The 19,929-nt window shown below is 38.4% G+C and overlaps 1 protein-coding gene across 3 annotated transcripts in view; it reads left to right on the top strand.

Annotated features, from left to right (window-relative positions):
* The window catches only part of Ift56 (intraflagellar transport 56), a 50,383-nt gene that overhangs the window by 10,454 nt on the left and 20,000 nt on the right, over positions 1-19,929 (top strand). For all 3 annotated transcript variants that reach the window (XM_020160457.2, XM_020160450.2, XM_074062200.1), the window contains 4 exons: positions 2,653-2,798; positions 4,452-4,623; positions 13,479-13,553; positions 17,588-17,690. In XM_020160457.2, the coding sequence (XP_020016046.1) occupies positions 2,653-2,798; positions 4,452-4,623; positions 13,479-13,553; positions 17,588-17,690 (496 nt within the window). The remainder of the gene's footprint in view (positions 1-2,652; positions 2,799-4,451; positions 4,624-13,478; positions 13,554-17,587; positions 17,691-19,929) is intronic.

The following is a 19,929-nucleotide window of genomic DNA, read 5'->3' as shown; positions in this document are numbered from 1 at the left end:
TCTGGAGATTTCCTCCTGTCTCATCCGTGTGCATATACCAACTCTTGTCAGTGTTTGCCTATTGTGTCTTTCTCACTTTCTGTGAGCCCCTTTGACTTTTCGTTGTTTTGTTTCACTTTACTGGAGCTTGAACTCAGGCCTCCTGCTTGATAGGCAAGTGCTGCTCAGTCACTTGAGCCTCAAGGAGCCCTTTTATGCTTTAGTTATTTTTTTGTCTGGGGCAAGCCTTGGACTGCCATCTTCCTACATAGGCCTCCTGCATAGCATGGATCACAGGAGCAACCCACCGTGCCCTGCTTGTTGGCTGAGATTTTTGCCTGTGCTGGCCTCAAACCATAATCTTCCTAATCACCACCTCCTGAGTAGATGGGATGCCTGGCCCATTTACTGGTCATCACGCCTGGCCCAAGTGTTCCCTTTTAAATAATATAGGAATGAGTTTTGTGAGTTTTTTAATCCAGTAAAATATTCGTTAAAGAAAAACCTCTAGTATTTCATTCATTAAAAAATGAATGAATCAGCTCAGTAGCTGCCATCTTACTGTTTGTTTTCTGTTTGTCGCAGCTGGCCTGTATTCCCCACTCTGTCCTTCTGTACTTTTTGAACTGATTTTTAAAAGTCCATACTTGCCCTCCATTGGCTTGCCAGCTCTGCAGACTTTTAATATTAGAACACATATCTTTTGCATATTGAAACCTAATATATTACTGTGACTTTTGTGAGTTTCTGTACAATTAAAGAGCCATGGATCATTTTACCTCATTTGCTCCTTTCCATCCTTTATGCAGATTTAAAATGCACTTGATCATTTCTGTGTGCTTTTAACCTCATGCGATAGTGTTACATTGTTTTATGAAGGGGACTCACTTACTCCTATTTGTCCTTCTATTGCTGTTCATTTCTCACAGTCTCATGGTTTCTGCCCAGGCCAGCTTGGCACTAACTCTAATAAATTTTCAGCTATGCCTAGTAATTCTAGTAACCATGTCTCTTGACAGTTGATACAGGGTTTTGGTCAAATGGTCTTATCTCCTGGTGTGCTTGGTGGTGTTTCATTTAGTGGTGGCTATTGTGTATGGAAAGATACAGAGATGATTTGAGGCACTGGGTAAGTTTGTCTTCTTCCAGAGAGGATTTACTTTTGCCTCTGATAGGTGTAGAGGATACAGGAAATCAACTCATTCCTGTCAGGGTTTTCACTGATTTGAAGCTGAGCTTCAGTTATTCTGAGCACTAGTCTATTTCCATTTACCTCTTGCCAGGGGTCTTAATGAACAGCCTCGGTGGACCCTGACTCCTAATAAACTTGTTCATGAACTCCATAAGACTTTTGAAACTCTGCTTAAGTCTTCAGCATCTCAGTCACCAATTGGGAACTGGCAGATGTCTTGAGAGAAAACCAGTGCAAACTATCAGCCTTACCTCCCACCTTTTAACTCGCATTGGATCTTGGCGTCTCAAATCTTTATTACCTTGGTAGCTCTTTGATGTCTTCATGTAAATTTTTGGTAGTTTTTAAACTTGTAGATGTTCTTGGTGAGAGGACTTTAGAATATAGTAGTTATATCTATTTGTCTACCACATTAAGATTGAAATAACTTATAAATATTATCTGTAATAGGGCTGGGTCCATAGCTCAGTGATAGAGCACCACACACACACATACACACACCCCATAATATATCAGTGACTTGACTGTAAGTCAGCTTCAGAATTTATTATTTTGTGGAAATAGATTCTTTAAGAAATTTTTTATTGGAATATAAGTTTTTATTTTTTATTATCATATGTTCATTGTACAGAGGGGATTCATTGTGACAATTCCGTGTAGGCTTATATTGTACATTGCTTAGATCACCCCCACTTCTCTCCCTCTTGACCCCCCCGCCCCACTTAAAACTATTCCAAGAGGTTTCTTTGTTCTATTTCATATAAATATGTGAAATACATTAACCGTATTTCCTCATCTTAATCTCCTTCATTCCCCCTCCCTCCCCCACTTTAAGAAATTTTTAAGTGAATAAGCCAATCTGTACAGCAGGTAGGAGTGAACAATATCCATATTAAGAGTCACTGTCAAAAACATATGAGCGAAAGGCAGCTATTATTTGCAGACATCATTTAATAAGATCAGCATGCAAGGTTAGAATGGAATTCTGACAACCTAAAACAACAACAATGTATAGTAACTGAAGAGAGGGTGAAAAAATCTGGAACAGAAATTAAAAATTGCATTCACTAAGTTACATGATGAGAAATACATTCTGATCATATATAATCCACCAAGGAGAGAGATACAAAATAGCAGATAAATAATTGTTAAAGGGTGAGAGCAAAGAGATGTAGGGGGAAAAAAAGGGGAGAAAATATAAAGAAAGCAAAGAAAAAAAAAGGCAAGGGTATAGGAGTGTCACATAATTAATACAAGTTGTGTCTTCAAGACTTTTCATTGCAAGATTGTCTCCAGAGGCTTTTATGTTCTTTCCCTGGAGGAGAGAGGAGAAAGACAAGGAAGTAAGGAATAGGGAGAAAATAGAGACACAGCAGCTGGAAGGAGGATGAAGAGGAGTTAAAAATCTCCATCACACAGGTGTGATTTCACTGTACACTAATGTGCATCTTTCTGTGTCTTGTTTTCTCTCACAATTTTAGTTTAATGATGAGAAAAAATTGATGAACTTTCATCAAAATCTTCAGGATATCACAGAAGACCAACTCAGTTTGGCCTCAATCCACTATATGCGATCTCATTATCAAGAAGCTATTGATATATATAAGCGAATACTGCTGGATAACAGGTCTATGTCTTTGATGCCTGCTTGAAACCTTGTTTTGTTAATTTCTCATAGTGTCCTTTGGATCTCATATGGCTATGTGTTCAGATCTGTTTAGTGGACAATCTGGTGAGGTTAAGAATCTTTCAATAGTATTCAAGTCAGGCTCTCTCTGTCTTCTTCATTATCACCCTTCCAAGGAGCATGTTAGACTGCTTTTTCTCCCAATTGCCATGATAGATACTGATATATATATACTGATAAATACTTAATAAGATGCTACATTTGATTATAAATATTATATATGTTTGTATACTATATACCTGTGCTTTCATATAAAATGAGTACAATTTTTTCACATCTCCCTGGCCCATAAGAACTACTTTTTTCCCCTTTTGGAGTAACATTGAGTTGATAACCTATAACAACAACATACGTGTTGGAAATGCATGGTCTAGGCCAGGCATGGTGGGACATGCTTATAATCCTAGCTACTCAGGAGGCAGAGGCAGGAGAATTGAGAGTCCCAGGTAAGTCTAGGCAAAGGTAGCCAAAGTCTGTCTCCAAAATAAAATAAAATGACACAGGTACTTTGGAGGCAGAGATAGGAAGATCACTGTTCCAGGCCAGTGGGCAAAAAAGTTAACTGAGACCCTATCTTAAAAGCAAAAAAAACCAAAACAAGTCAGGTGTGATGGTGCCCACTTGTGGTCCCACTTACTTAAGAGGCAAAGGTAGGAGGATCTTGGTCTGAGGTTGGCCTGAGGTTGGCCAGGCAAATGCATAGGACCCTATCTAAAAATAAACTAAAACAGGCTGGATGTATGACTCAAGTGCATAGTAAGCATGAAGTCCTAAGTTCAAACCCCAGTACCACAGTCAATCAATTAATCAATAAATATCAAAAGGCTGGGGATGTGACTCAAATGGTAGAGGGCTTACCTAGCATGTTCAAGGTCTGAGTTTCAATCCCTAGAACCAGCCACACACCCCCCCCACCAAAAAAAAAACCAACAAATGGAGAAAAAGAAAGAAAATGCAGGTCTAGATGTATCTCAGCAGTACAGGGACATTGAAAGTAACTTGCTGAAACAATCAGGAACCGATCTTCTTGAAAAATTAGCATTCCTACTTTTCACTAAGCCCTCAGTCTGTCCCATGCCCCTGAGCATCTCACCACCTTCCTTCTTCCCTCTTTCGCGTTCCTCCACAGTCTCCCACCTGTTTCCATTTCCAGTCTTCAAGCTTGTCTGTCTGTCCTCTCTATGCTGGCTGTGAATTTGTTTTTATGCTCAATTCCAGCATGCGTTCATTTTTCAGAATGAACAGCATGACCTTTTCCCTTGCTTTTCTAATTGTCATCTTTTACTGTACTTATATCAAAACACCTAAAATAAGCCACGCAAGGTGAGGCATACCTGTAATACCCAGCTACTCGGAGCTAAAGCAGGAGGTCCATTGATTTCAGGCCTAAATAAATAAATAAATTAATTAAAAGTACCCTGCTATTACAATGCAAAGAGAGAAAAAAATTGCTTTGGTTATATCTTGACTTCTTCCTTCAGAAGGCAAATTCTTGACCTGTCCTCTTTGCCCTGTTGTCCAGTTGAGCTTTGTAGTTTGACATTTCTGAGAAGCCATCATAAAGCGTTCACCCTTGATTCTTTCCTCTCTTAGGGAGTACCTTGCTCTCAATGTCTACGTGGCCCTCTGCTACTACAAGTTGGATTACTATGATGTATCTCAGGAAGTCCTGGCTGTTTATCTTCAGCAGATTCCTGACAGCACCATCGCACTCAACCTTAAGGCCTGTAATCACTTTCGCCTTTACAACGGCAGAGCAGCTGAGGTAGTGATGCAGATGTGTTTCTAACTGACTTACTTCTATTCCAAACTACTTTATAACTTCCCTGATACTCATTAAACTCTATTATCTGTAACTTTTCATTAATATCCCTTGCTAGACTGGGGGTGTGGCTTAAGTGGCAGAATGCCCACCCAGCAAGCATGAGTCCCTGAGTGCAAACCTCAGTACTGCCACGAAAAAAAATTTCCCTTGCTCATTGCCAGTATGATTCTATAGGAACCTAATGGTATAAATATTTTTATTTATCACATATTCTAAAAAGAATGGATTTTTTAATTCTGTGTTGTATCTAATATGGTATGGATGGTTTTACCTACATGCCTTGTGTTAAATATGTTTAAAACCAAATGCTTCAGTTTCTTCCTTTAAGATGTGACTGAATATCACCAACATATGCCCAGCAAACCACATCAGAAAACTGGGATCTCTGTCACTCTCTCCTCCTTCATCAACTTGTAGAAAGATCTTCACTGTAGAACTGGTGGATACCAGATCCTACCAGTTCTACATTGAAAATCTCTCTCTCTCTCTCTCTCTCTCACTCTGTTTTTTGGGGGTTTTGTTTTTTTGTTGTTGTTGTTGTTGCTGCAATGCTGGGGGTACTGACCTAAGGCCTGGTATATGCTAGGCAAACATTACCACTGAGCCATACCCCAGCTCTACAGTTCTCTTTTATCAATACCCTCTCCTCCCTTGCTACTGTGCTAGTTCAGGAGTTGGTCACCTCTCCTTTTGGCTCTTTAACTAGTTTTCCTAGCTCTTCAGTCCAGCCATGGAATTTGTTGCACGTGCCATTACTGTCTTATCTCCATAGCTTCAGAAGTATCATTCCTGGAATGAAGTCCTTGCCTTCTGTCTCTGACTGATACACTTCAACTTCTCCTTTAAGATTACCCCAAGAGGTAAACGTGGTAGACGTTTCATAAATACTTAAAAATTGGCTCACTTATAGTCACTGTGAAGAATACTTCATATCTATTCCTTATTTTCCCTGACAAGCCTGTGGATAAATTCTGTTAGAGCTCTCCTTCTGTAGGAAACTGAGAGAATATAGAAGGCCGTGCATTATCTTCTTATTTTATTTAACATTTTCAAAATAAAATATAATTTAAAAAACATTTTAAATAATATAATGTTACTTAATGTTATGTATACACATATACATATATACATATGTGGTAAATATATACTTGTGTACATATGCGTGCATATATAGACATAAAAGAGAGAATGTGTTCTATAGTATGTACACATAGCATACATAAATATATAGATAAAAATGGTGTTTTTAGGTTATCCCTAAGAGGGAACCATGCTTTGAAATTACTTCCATGACTGTTATTTTAGTTGATTTGACAACCAAAATTTAAGTGTAAAATTTCTATATCTGTCAAAATTTTTAAATCGTACCCTTGCCCCAAAAGTAGTTCCAGTAGGCTTCATGCCACCTTTAGGTAGAGGAGGAGAGAGAAGGAAACTTTTAAACCAGCAAATTAACTGTGAAAACAAGATTTATTGAGGAAGTGTAACAACAAGGAGAACTGTGGGCAGACTTCACACTGACAGTGAATTTATTTTTTTTTTTTTTTTTTTCATTTTTCTTTTATTATTCATATGTGCATACAAGGCTTGGTTTATTTCTCCCCCCTGCCCCCACCCCCTCCCTTACCACCCACTCCACCCCCTCCCGCTCCCCCCCTCAATACCCAGCAGAAACTATTTTGCCCTTATCTCTAATTTTGTTGTAGAGAGAGTAGAAGCAATAATAGGAAGGAACAAGGGGTTTTGCTGGTTGAGATAAGGATAGCTATACAGGGCATTGACTCACATTGATTTCCTGTGCATGGGTGTTACCTTCTAGGTTAATTCTTTTTGATCTAACCTTTTCTCTAGTTCCTAGTCCCCTTTTCCTATTGGCCTCAGTTGCTTTAAGGCATCTGCTTTAGTTTCTCTGCGTTAAGGGCAACAAATGCTAGCTAGTTTTTTAGGTGTCTTACCTATCCTCACCCCTCCCTTGTGTACTCTCGCTTTTATCATGTGCTCATAGTCCAATCCCCTTGTTGTGTTTGCCCTTGATCTAATGTCCACATATGAGGGAGAACATACGATTTTTGGTCTTTTGAGCCAGGCTAACCTCACTCAGAATGATGTTCTCCAATTCCATCCATTTACCAGCGAATGATAACATTTCGTTCTTCTTCATGGCTGCATAAAATTCCATTGTGTATAGATACCACATTTTCTTAATCCATTCGTCAGTGGTGGGGCATCTTGGCTGTTTCCATAACTTGGCTATTGTGAATAGTGCCGCAATAAACATGGATGTGCAGGTGCCTCTGGAGTAACAGTCTTTTGGGTATATCCCCAAGAGTGGTATTGCTGGATCAAATGGTAGATCGATGTCCATCTTTTTAAGTAGCCTCCAAATTTTTTTCCAGAGTGGTTGTACTAGTCTACATTCCCACCAACAGTGTAAAAGGGTTCCTTTTTCCCCACATCCTCGCCAACACCTGTTGTTGGTGGTGTTGCTGATGATGGCTATTCTAACAGGGGTGAGGTGGAATCTTAGTGTGGTTTTAATTTGCATTTCCTTTATTGCTAGAGATGGTGAGCATTTTTTCATGTGTTTTCTGGCCATTTGAATTTCTTCTTTTGAGAAAGTTCTGTTTAGTTCACATGCCCATTTCTTTATTGGTTCATTAGTTTTGGGAGAATTTAGTTTTTTAAGTTCCCAGTATATTCTGGTTATCAGTCCTTCTGACAGTGAATTTAACCCCTGAGTACACAGTGTTCAGGAGTGGGTGAGGAAGTAGTGGAAGGAGGGCACACACATGTCCTTAGCATAAACCCAGATTCACATTTCCTGGCTCACATAAATAAAGGTGGTCAAAATAAGTACTTGGCAATTAAATTACTTCATATGCAACTGAGGTCCATTTATATATTATAAAAAAATACATTCAGAACTGAGCATGGTGGTGCACATCTGTAATCCCAGCACTCGGGAGGCTAAGGCAGAGAGAGGATCTTGAGATAGAGGCCAGCCTGGGCTATATAGTGAGTTCTAGGACAGCCTGACCCACATAGCAAGACCTGAGACTTAGTCTCAAAATAAACAAACAAACAAATCTAAAATTCTTGGGATAATAGCCATTTCAAGTCAAGAGTCCCCTAAATCTGCCTAATGGGCTAGTGTTTCCAGCAACAGCACTTAAGAGTAGACTAGATTTATGATTTGATCTCTGAATTTTACCCTTCAGTCAGAACAGATAAAAGAAGTATATTCTTGCCTTCCTAGCTTGAGCTAGTCTTGGGAACCTTGCCAATTGTGTGTAAGGCCCAGCTTGTTAAATGTTTACGTTTCATGTCCTCTCTGCACGAGGTCTGGTCTGGATGGCATTATGGCTCAGTCCTCTGTAGACCTGGAGCTCTCTGGGTCGGGATGCTGGACTGTACTTTCCAATCCCAATGGCAGGCTTTTTCTCCTGAAATTCTGTCAGTGCAGCATACATGTCCATTTTATAATACATTCCAGTAGCAGATGGCTATGTCAAAGGAACCTTAAGGACTACCCCCTCCAGTACCACTAGGATGTAATTTGTAACTAATTATATCATTTTTTAAAGCCATTTAAAATCAGGCATTCTTCTAGTAACTGTATTTGAAACATAGTCAAATCTATCCTTTTTCTTTATGTTTATTGTTTTCTGTATCTTGTAACTTCTAGAGCCCTGTTTAGTCTCTCACAAATACTAGTAATGTTCTGTTTTTCTGTAGTAAGCATGAAACAGTCTGTAATGATTGACTTTACTCTTAAAGTAGTTTTAGTAACTCACTCAAAGTCACATAATTAACATAACACATGGCAAATTCAGGTCTCAAATCCTTGTCTAACTAATACTAAAGCATATAGACTTATTCACTGAAACTTACTGCAAATTTAGGGGTACTTTCCTCTTGCTCTTAATATACACACATACCCCTATATATATACATATATATATATATATATACACATATCTCTACTGTCATGTGTATTATTTGGAGCTTCTAGTTGTCTTCAATCTAGGTAGCTCATGGCAGGTAAAGACTGCATGTTAGACATTTGTGTCCCAGGACCAGGCACAATACATGTACACAGTTAATGCCAAATATGTATTGATTGAAGGAGAAATTAAAAGTAAGACTCAAAGAGAATTACCTTTAAAGGAAGAGGGGCAAAAGAGGTCAGTAAGGATGAAGATTGAGAAAAGGCCATTTGTTTTCATTTCAAGTAGAGTATCCTTTATCCACAGTACTTGGGTCCAGAAGGGAAGAGTTCAGGTTTTTGCATTTTGGAATATTTGTACAGATTTTTCCAGTTGAGCATCTGTAATCTGAAATTCATGTCAATGCTCACAAAGTTTCAGGTTTCAGAGCATGTTGGAGCTTGGACTTTTGGGTTCAGCCTGTGCTATGATTTCTACATTTTTACTCTCATTAGGATATCATTATTATTTGGGCTTGAAGCCAGGTTGCAAGGAAATAAGGAGTGACAACCCAGATTGGGAATTAAAGGATGTGGTGAAGGAATGACAAATAGGTGATTGGGAGCCAGTGGCTCATGCCTGGAATTCTAGCTACTTGGAAGGCTAAGATCTGGAGGATCTCGGTTTGAGGCCAGTCCAGGCAAGTAGCTTGCAAGACCCCATCTCCAAAATAGATACTGAAAGCTGTTGAATAATAGGGGGTGGGAGAGAAGGGGTAAGGGAGAGTAATAGCGGGGGTTAGACTAACCAAAGTACAGTATATTCACAACTGGGATACATTGAGACACCTCTTTGAACGCTGATTTTGGAATTAAAAATGAAAGACAGGACTGTAAAATAGGTCCTGGGGGGGGACTTGTGGTGGGGGGAGGGTAAGTGGAGATGAAAGAGAATGCATATAGTTGGTGTGCTTTGTACACATGTATGAAGTAGAACATTGAAATCTTTTGCAGTTGTTTTAGGTGGGGCAGGGAGGGGGATGAGGGGGAGAGATGGTGGAGGCGAACCTAACCAATATACAATGTAAGGCTCTTCAGAAATGTCACAATAAATGCCCCCTGTACAATTAATGTATGCTAATAAAAGTGAAAAAAATAACAAAATCGCCAGGGCCTGCTTTGTAAGCACGAAGGCCTGCATTCAAACCCCAGTCCCACAAAAAAAGGAAGAAAGGGAGGCAGCGAGGGAGGGAAAGAAGGAAAGAGAGAGAGGGAGGAAGGAAAAGAAGGAAGGAGAGAGAAAAAGAAAGAAGGAAAGAAAAAGAAGGAACAGCACCAAATGTAGGATGCTGGTAAAAGTAAGGAGAACACCACTGATTTCAGAGGCTGAAGAACTTTTCCTCTTAAACTGGGAAGGCATTTTTGGGTAGTGATTAAGAATTTGATATTAAGGTCCTAGCAATGCTAGGAATCTCTGTATAGCTACCCTTATCTCAACTAGCAAAAACGCTTTGTCTTTCTTATTATTGCTTATGTCTTCTCTTCAACAAAATTGGAGAAAAGGGCAGAACCTGTTCTGCCTAGAAGCGGGGGGGGGGGGGGGGTAAGGGGGAAGAAAAGGAGGGGGTGGGGGCAGGGGGGAGAAATGGCCCAAACAATGTATGCACATATGAATAAATGAATTAAAAAAATTTAAGATTAGAATCATGTATACCCAAATTTTAATCTTGATTTAGTAGATATGTGACTGTAGGTGAAATAATTAACCTCCTTCAGCAGTTTAGGGAAACCATAATACTGATCCATTGTAGGTTGTTGTGAGGATTCAATAATATGATTGTGTAAAGTCCTTAGCTTGAGATACACAGCAAACTCTCAGCAAATATTAGCAACTATCAAAGATTTTATAGGCTGAAATATAGTCACATTAATTTTTTTCTTTGTGTTTAATGCTTTCTATATCTTGTTTAAGACATAGGGGCTAGGAATGTATCTCAGGAGTAGAGTGCCTATCTAGCATGCATGAGGCCTTGGGTTTGCACCAACATTGCATAAAAAGAAAGGAAGGAGGGAGAGAAGGAGGGAGGGAGGAAGGGAGAGAAGGAATGGGGAAGAAGGGAAGGAGGGAGGGAAGAAGAAAGGAAAGAAGGAAGGGAGGAGGGAGGGAGAGAGGGAGTGGGGAGGAAGGGAGGGAAGGAAGGAAGGAAGGAAATAATTTCTTAACCCAAGTGGTGGAGAGGCTCAAGTGTTAGAACACCTGCCTAGCAAGCATGAGGCCCTGAGTTCAAACTTCAGTACCACCAACACAAACAAACAAAAAATTACATGTGAGCCAAACATTGTATGCACATATAAATAAAAAAAAATTACATGTAATTTTGCTAGATTTAAAAAGATTAATTTCTGTGGCACCCTCTCTTGGGACCACCCCTCCCCTCCGCCACTGTGGGGGTTCTACTCTCCCACTTTACTTGCAAAAAAAAGGATTAATTTCTCCAATTAAAAGACAAAGATTAGTACATGAGAAAAGACAAAATCCTAATTAATATATGCTTTAAATAGGAGAACAGAAAATTTGAATGTAAAAGGATGTTTCATATGGAATATTTCTTACGTGGTTTGTAGCATTTGTGTCATGCTTTTAGAAAGGTCATTTTCACTCTAACGTAGATATAAAATAACCGTATCTTCTGTTTACAGTTTTATTTTTAAACAGCCTTATTGAGATACAATTAACATACTATATAATTCATCTTTTTAAAGTGGACAATTCAATGGTTTTTAGTATATTCACAGGTTATTTGTAACTATGACCACAATCTTACAGCATTTCCATCATTATAAAAAGAAATGCTATACTCCTTAGCTATCGATCCCTCTGTACCCATTCTGCCAACCCCAAGAACCTGCTAATTGACTCTATAACCATGTACTTGCCTATTCTGGATATTTCATTTAAAGAAATCATGCAGTATGTGGTCTTTATAACTGGTTTCTTTTGCTTAGCATAATGTTTTATAAGTTTATCATGTTGTAGCATGTACCAGCATTTCATTCATTTTTATGACCAAATAATTTTCATTTGTTTGCATATTCCACATTTTGTTTTTCCATTCATCAGTCAATGAACAGCTGGGTTGTTTCCACCTTTTGTCTTATGAACAGTGTTGCTATAAACATTCTTGTCCAAGTTTTTGTTTGGGCACATGTTTTCATTTCATTTGGATATATAAATACAGTGCAATCTCTGGGTCATACAGTAAATCCACAGTTAATTGTTTGAGGAGCTACCAGGCTGTTTTCCAAGGTAACTGAACTATTTTCTATTCCCACCAGCATGTATAAGGGCTTCTGTTTTTCTAAATCCTTGCCAGCAGTTATTTTCTGACTTTGACTCTAGCCATTCTAGTGGGTACAAAATGGAATATCCCTGTTCTGATTTGTTTTCCTGATGATTAGTGATGCTAAACACCATGTCATGTGCTTGGTGGCCACTCGATCATCTTTGCAGTGATAGCTAGTCATGTTCTTTGCCTACTTTTACATGGTGGTTTCCCACCTTGTGCTGGCTCTAGGCTTGCTTTTGGTCCTTCTTATTTGTCAAGACTGTCAACAAGGCAATCAACAGAATGAGTATTCCCTTAAATTTTGTCCCTGGGCACCTCACTTATCACCCTCAGTCCCTGCTGGCCCTGCCACTTTAGCTGTTCTCTATTAAGCCAGACATTAAAGAGACTTGTGAACAAGCTAAAATAGAGCCATTCCTCTCACTAAATTTTTGTTGGTAAATATAAATTAAAAATATTTAGATAAATATTTATGTTAACATATGGCAACATGTTAATTTTTTGATTAATTGGGTACTTTGGGGTTTGTTTTTTTTTTTCAGTACTGGGGATTGAACCCAGTGCATGCTAGACAAACACTCAACTACTGAACTACATCCCCAAATATTAATGACTATAACCTATATAAACAAAAGCCCTTTGAGAGCCTTAGTATTATTTTTAATAGTATAAAAAGGAATCTTGAGTACAAAAAGCTTGAAAACTGCTGACCTAGCCTAGTATTATCCAAAACTTTAGAATTGATGCTGTCAACAAAAGGATTGCTGAACAGTTGCGTACTCCCAGCTGAGATCTGGTAGAACGAGTTTCTAGAGGCTAGTGAGAACAATCAAGAATTTAATGATTTTCATGCAGAAAAGCTTAGCTACCTACTGATAGAAATAGAAAAAGGATAAGGGAAGATTATTGGCAAGGTAGGAGTAGCAGAAAGCCAAGGAAGGGTATGATAAGACTAGGGTCTTAGTGAAGACATTGTGGAAATGACTGACCATTTGTTCTAAAGTGAGTGAAGGGGACTAGAGAATAAAGAAGAGATATGATAGATCTGATAAGTAATGAAACAGGAGGGAGAAGTGACAGAATTATGTTATGTGAATGAAGCAGAGTTCAACAGGAAGGAAATCATGAGGATTCAGAATACATGGAGTCTATGGCCATACCACCCTGAACGTGCCCGATCTGGTCAGAATACATGGAAAGACCAGATTGAAGAATCAACCGCATTGTTAAAGGCTTGTTAGCTCCTCAACCCTTGGCACTAATTCTAGGAGACTTCAGACTTAAGCACACTAGCATTCAAACTTGTTGCTGAATATAAGGCTCACGACACTTTTTATAAGCTTCAGTGTTCTCATCTGTAAAGTGAAGGTGAAGGTAATAATAATTATATTGACTTAGAGTTGGGAGGATTAAATTAAACAGTATGTTAAATTCTTTGTAAACTGGAAAGTATTGTATATGGGTATGTGGTATAAGCACTATGTACATGTGACTTTCATAAGTCTTTCCTTTTTACCTTTCAGGCGGAGCTCAAAAGCTTGATGGACAATGCTTCTTCACCCTTTGAATTTGCTAAAGAGCTCATCAGGCACAATCTGGTGAATTAACAGTTTCTTGTCTTGACTGACTTTAGTCCTACTCTATTTTGGTACATCGCAGCAATTAGAAAGATGAGTAAAAGAAGCCCCAGCAAATGTGTCTCTCTCCAAGGGAATGCTTCCTACTGTGGAAGGAAACAGTAGTTAGTCTCTTGCTTTTGGGAAATCTGTATTGGGAGGGCTGAAGTGTATCTCACATTTGGAAACAAGTGCAAATCCAGTGTAGATCCAAATGTTTGGGTTGTTTTATTGTTTTTCTATTTTATTTCGTTGTTGTTGTTTGCAAAGACAAAGGGACATATCCTTGTGGGTATAACCCACAATAATCTTTGAAGGGTGGCTGAGATCTAAAGAGTTCATTCTAATCCAGGATATGGAGTGGAACAAGAGTGACATACAGATTTATTGTGGTGGAACAGTAAGTTTGCACTGGGGAACAGTGAAAGTAAAGGTGGATGGGTGGTTAAGTTCAGGGCTAGAATATAATGACTATTGCTAAAAAAAGCAAAAACACCTAAGCTCAGGTTGAGTTTGGTTGTACTGATGTGTAATAATGCAACATGGGAGGATGCAGAGAAGCTGCCTTCACTCAGACTCCTGGGAAGTGATCTAGTATTGCTGAGTCTCAACTTCTTCATCTAAAAAGGAGATAATAGTCCTGGTTTCTTTGTTTCTTGGGGAGTACTGATTCTCCCTGTAACCAAACTAAAAAGCACAGCTCTTTTAGGCCCTCTCCCTTTATCTGTAGCACCCACTAAATCCTAGTACTACTTTCTAGGTAATATCTCATTTATTCTATGCCTTCTCTATGTCAGGCCTCTGTTACAGGTACGGTTTTATTTGGATGGATTTTATTATGGGCTCTAATTGTAATCTTCTAATTTCTAATCTAGTTTATAGGTAGAAGCCAAGTTACTTTTTATGGCAAATGATGCTTTAAAAGTAATGTGCTAGAATTTAAGCTTAAAGAGAGATCAGAACTTGAGCATAGGTTTAGGAATGATTGTAAAAGCCTTGACAAATATGGAAGATTTTCAGTTGCTAATCCTAGTAATTAAGCACAGAAAAAAGGATTAAAAACTCAGAAAAATGATTCCAAAAGAGCATCAGTATTCATGGCTGGAGGAAGGAGAATCAGTAGGTGAAACAAGAAAGACTCAACAGACAGGGTACCTAGATAATTTAATGTTCTTTACAACTGCGCATGTTAATCACCTGGGAGGATTGAAACTGATGATGTGCCCCCCGCCACCTTACTGTCCCCAGGGATTCTCCAGGTCTTACCATGTTAGCCAGGCTGGCCTAGAACTCCTGGACTGTAGCAGTCCTCCTGCCTCCGTCTCCTAAGGAGATGAGACTATGAGTGCATATCACCCTACCTAGCCCTCCAGGGATTCTTATTTAGTGGTTGAACTGGGTCCCTGGTACAATATTTTCTTAAAACCTCCCAGATGGCTATAATATACAGCTGAAGGTACAGAAACACTATCTGTGTGTATGACTAGAAGGAACATATCCTTGGAATTATCCTTGAAGTATCTTTGGAAAGTGGAATTAGAGAAGTAAGAATAGGGAATTTTCTTTTTTTCCTTTTGAAATGCCATATTTAAGTCTTTTTCCCCAATAAACACATTACTTTTGTAATTCTTTTTTCTTTTATTCATCTGTACATACAATGTTTGGGTCATTTCTCCCCCCTTCCCCCCGCCCCCTCCCTTACCCCCCCCTCCCTTACCCCCCCTCCTCCCCTACCCCCTCGCTACTAGGCAGAAACTATTTTGCCCTTATCTCTAATTTTGTTGAAGAGAGAGTATAAGCAATAATAGGAAGGAGCAAGGGTTTTTGCTAGTTGAGATAAGGATAGCTACACAGGGAGTTGCCTTGCATTGCTTTCCTGTGCATGTGTGTTAACTTCTAAATTAATTCTTCTTGAACTAACCTTTTCTCTAATTCCTGGTACTTTTGTAATTTTTTAATGCCTGAAAAATGTTGAAGCAATATGAATAGTTATTTAAAAAAAATCAACATTTAAAGTCAAATTAGGTCAAAATCAAGCTATACCATATATTAGTTTTGTAACTTCATGTAAGTTACCTAACATGGCTGAGTTTCAGTGTTCTCATAGGTAGACTAGGAAAAATCAAAGTACTAGTCTCTTTGACTGGAGGTGTTGCTCAAGTGGTTCAGTGTCTGCCTAAAAATCATGAAGTTCTGAGTTCAAACCCCACTACCACCAAAAAAGAGAAAAGTTTCAGATAGTGTATTTTGGACTAGGGATGTTCAACTTGTAGCAAACATTTAGTACTGTTATTCTTGTTATCTTACAGCCAGCAGTGTCAAAACTGCAGACACACATGGAGCAAGCAGACAGAGAAGTCCTTTGATTTGGTTAAAAGGATTAATTTGTGATTTGTGAGAGTAAGTTTACTAGTGTACTGGGAGCAAAACCCAATTTGGGAGGAGGTGAAGAAGTGAGAGGGTGAGAAGAAATCAGAAGCAGTAAGCCATACTTTTGAAGTATAGCACTGAAAGAAAGGAGAAAACTAGGGCACTATCCAGAGGGAACAGTGGGCCTAAGTGGAAGGTTTTCAAAAAAACAAAACCCCTGTGTGTGTTTGAAGTTGAGAAGTAGGACCAGTGCTTCACAAAACAGAAGATATATACAAAGTCCAGATGGAGTTAGAAGTCATGGGACCACAAAGCCAGGTGAAGGAATTAACCTTGGCAAAAGAACGGAATCTTGCAAAGAGGAACCACAAAAGGTGACCAAAATAAGTATTTTGAGGTGGAAAAGAGATTATGTAATTCATATCCGATGACCTGATTTCTGTATATTTGTGAAACAACTTACTGTGTGTCAGATACTGTGCTCAGCTCTGGAAATACAACAATGTGCAAAACCAATTGTACTGCCATGGATTTTTGTTTGTCTGGTTGGCTTTCATTTTTTAGCTTTTCTCTGTAGCATTTATTATCATCTGACAGCATATTTATTTGTATTCTTTTTGAAGGCCTCTCTGCACTTGACTAGCTTATATGGTGGCAGGGGAGTGACTTGTTCCTTCCCCTGCCACCAGGGGAGGTTGTGCTGAATGAATATTTACTGAATCAATTAAATATTACCTGCTATGTAGCACACATTTAGCCCACTTTAACTCATTTAATCATCATAACTAAAGCTAAAACAGCTAGGGGCATGACTCAAGTGGTAGAGCACCCACCTAAAAAGTGTGAGGCCCTGAGTTCAACTCTCAGTACTCCCCCACCCCCCCAAAAAAAGAATTATGCTTTGGCAGGCATGATAGCACACATCTGTAATCCCAGCACTCAGGAGGTAGAGGCAGGAGGATCGTGAGTTTGAGACCATCCTGGGATACATGGCAACAACCTATCTCAAAAACACTGAAGGAAGGAAAAAAGGAAGGAGGGGAAGGAAGGAAGGAAGGAAAAAAGAAAGGAAGGAAGGGTGGGTTCTACCTTATTTTGTTTATTATAATTTAGATAATGGTTTTTGTTCAATGAGGTGAAGGTCATTTGTCTACAGAAAGTGTCAAAAATAAATTCATCCTTTCAAAAAATAACCAAGTGATGACTAGATCAATCACAGTTCTTGGGTCTGGGAGCACATAGTAAGCACAAAGTTCTTTGTCATGTGTCATTTATATTTTGGTAGGTGTAACATAAACAGATGAATGAAGAAAAATGTAATAAAATGTGCTATGAATAAAAATAAAGAAGGGAAGGAGTATAGAGAGTGATGGTAAAGATAGATTTTAGGTAGAGTGCAAATGAAATGTTTAACTATGACAGGGTTTTTTAAGAAGGATCAAAAACAGAGGGGAAGCAAAAGAAGAAAGGGCAAAAAGCATGGGATTGGTTAGGTAATAATAAAATTCAGCCAACCTAGCATTGTTGACTGAGTCCCAGAGCTATTTTAGTGGCTATCATGAACCTGGTTATACATGATACTTCTTAATGTTTCCATGAGCATGTAGATTCTTATTGCCACAATAACACAGTTTCTCTATGCCCAGGTTGTTTTCCGAGGAGGTGAAGGGGCTTTGCAGGTTTTACCTCCCCTAGTTGATGTCATCCCTGAAGCGAGGCTGAACCTAGTCATTTACTACCTTCGTCAAGGTAAGAAAAATTTGTCTTTTTTTTTTTTTTTTGACTTATTCAGCTTTTTATTTTACAGACATATTTGTTTCCTAAATGCATATAATCATGTTGGTAAAGGTACCACACTGTCATAGCATCATTATATATTTAACAATACTATTTTCACCTTTTCTATAATGACAAAGCTGTGGAGATAATACTTCAATTCTTCACTTGAATTATAGTAAAGTGATTGTTCTCTCTATTTCCTTTACACTGTTGACCCAAATGTAGAAAAATTTGTCTTGGTCTTACTGGTAGAGATATTCTAAATATTTAATCTCTGATTGAACTACTTGCATAAGTTTTAAATACATAATACTTCTAAAGATACGTTTGCAAATAAGTTCATAGGACAAAACAAAATTTTTGGTGCTTGTTATACCTTTTCTGTTTATCTTCTCTTTTCTGATGCTACCTACCTCTGTTTTTCTTTTTCCTATGCTGTCCTTTACTCCCTAGTCATTCTTTGGGTTTCCTTATTTTTCTTCCCATTCCCCTGTAGTTTTTACTCATTTGTCTGTTTTCCACTTATACTATACATCCACATTTTCTTCCTTTTTTTTTTTAATTGTTGACTGTTTTTTACATGCACCTGCCCTTCTCTTTCTTTGTATACTTGGCATCTTGTAAGAAATTCTAGGATTCAAAGAGAATGTGATATTTGTTGCCCCTAAATAAGGTTACAAATGTTAGACATTTGTCTGAAGCAGTTTCTCCAGCAACTTTACAGGGTAGTAGCTACCATGCACTAGTAGTGACATACTGTCATGGATCTCAGATTATAAGTGCTTGTCTTTTTAGGTACTTGATAGAAATCAACCAGACAACACATTCCTCACTGAGGAAAAAGTGTTTATTAAAATGAGAATGTGAAGTTAGAAACAGTACTCTGTTTGTAAGCATAAAGAAATATGCTTTGGGGTAAGAATTAAACAAAGTGTATATTTTTTAAGTTATTAAGAAAAATTTCAAACATAAACCAAAGCAGACAGTATAATAAACAACCAATAACCACCCTAGATTCAATGATTTTTCAAGATATTATCAATCATTTTTATCCATCACTGCTTTTATCCCCTAAAAATTTTAAAGCAAGCCAGGTGCCATAGGCTCACACCTATAATCCTAGCTACTTGGGAGGCTGAGATCAGGAGGATCACAGTTTGAGGTCAGCCTAGGCAAATAGTTCATGAGACCCTCATCTCCAAAATAACCAGAGCATATTCCAAGATGGTGGCTAGAGGGAGGAAGCAGAAAGCGTGTTTTCTAAAGTAAAATCTTGGAGAGATGCTGGAGATAGACCTTACAGGAAAAACCACTGAGAAGAGGCAAAACTTTGACTCCTCCACACCTCCAGCCTGTGCATAGCATCTCCATTTCACGTTAAATGGAGAAACCAGGAGGGCTCCCACACCGCCGCCAGATGGCAGCGCCCATATGGCTTGGGAAGACTCAGACCACAAGCTTAATGTTGATTAGTACACTATCTCTCCCTGTTTATATCTTTGAAACTTTTGTTTGTTTGTTTGTTTGGTTTTTTTTTTCTACTTGTTTGTTTGTTTTTCCTTTTTTTTTAACTTCTTTGCTTTCCATTTCCTCTCACCCTTCCATTCTAAATATCACCATTGTTATTATTACAAGCTAGAAAATACTTAATTGCACACAGTACAGGGACAATAACAACACTAAGGGCAATGACAGGAAGACAGAAAAAACAGGGAAACCAGTTTCCCCACAGCAAAAAATTGGTACAGGAACCAGAGGGAAATGAAGAAAACAGATACTTAGATCCAGACTCCAACAAAATGAAGATAAACTATGCCAAAGAACCCAATGAAGCCCACAAGAACAACCTGAAGGAAGAAATCCTGCAACTAATCAATGAGAATTTTATAGAGATGATACTGGATATGGTCAATCAAAATGTACAGGAGACACTCAAGAAATTCCAAAAGAACAAAAATAGAGAATTTGAGAAAGCACAAGAAGAAATAAAAGAAACCATAGAAGCACTGTATAAACACCAAAGTGAAACAAAGAACACGATTAATAAAGAGATAAATGAACTCAGGATAAAAATAGACAACATTAAAGAGGAAGGACTCAGGATATGGAAAACCTCAGAAAAAAGAACAAAACAGAATTGCAAAACAAAATGGAAGGTCAATCCAGCAGAATAGAACAAACAGAAGACAGCATCTCAGAACTCAAAGAT

This window comes from Castor canadensis, chromosome 2 (assembly GCF_047511655.1).
Source record: "Castor canadensis chromosome 2, mCasCan1.hap1v2, whole genome shotgun sequence".
Lineage (NCBI taxonomy): Eukaryota > Metazoa > Chordata > Mammalia > Rodentia > Castoridae > Castor > Castor canadensis.
Note: the sequence above shows the minus strand (reverse complement) of the source record. Positions and strands in the feature narration are given on the sequence as shown.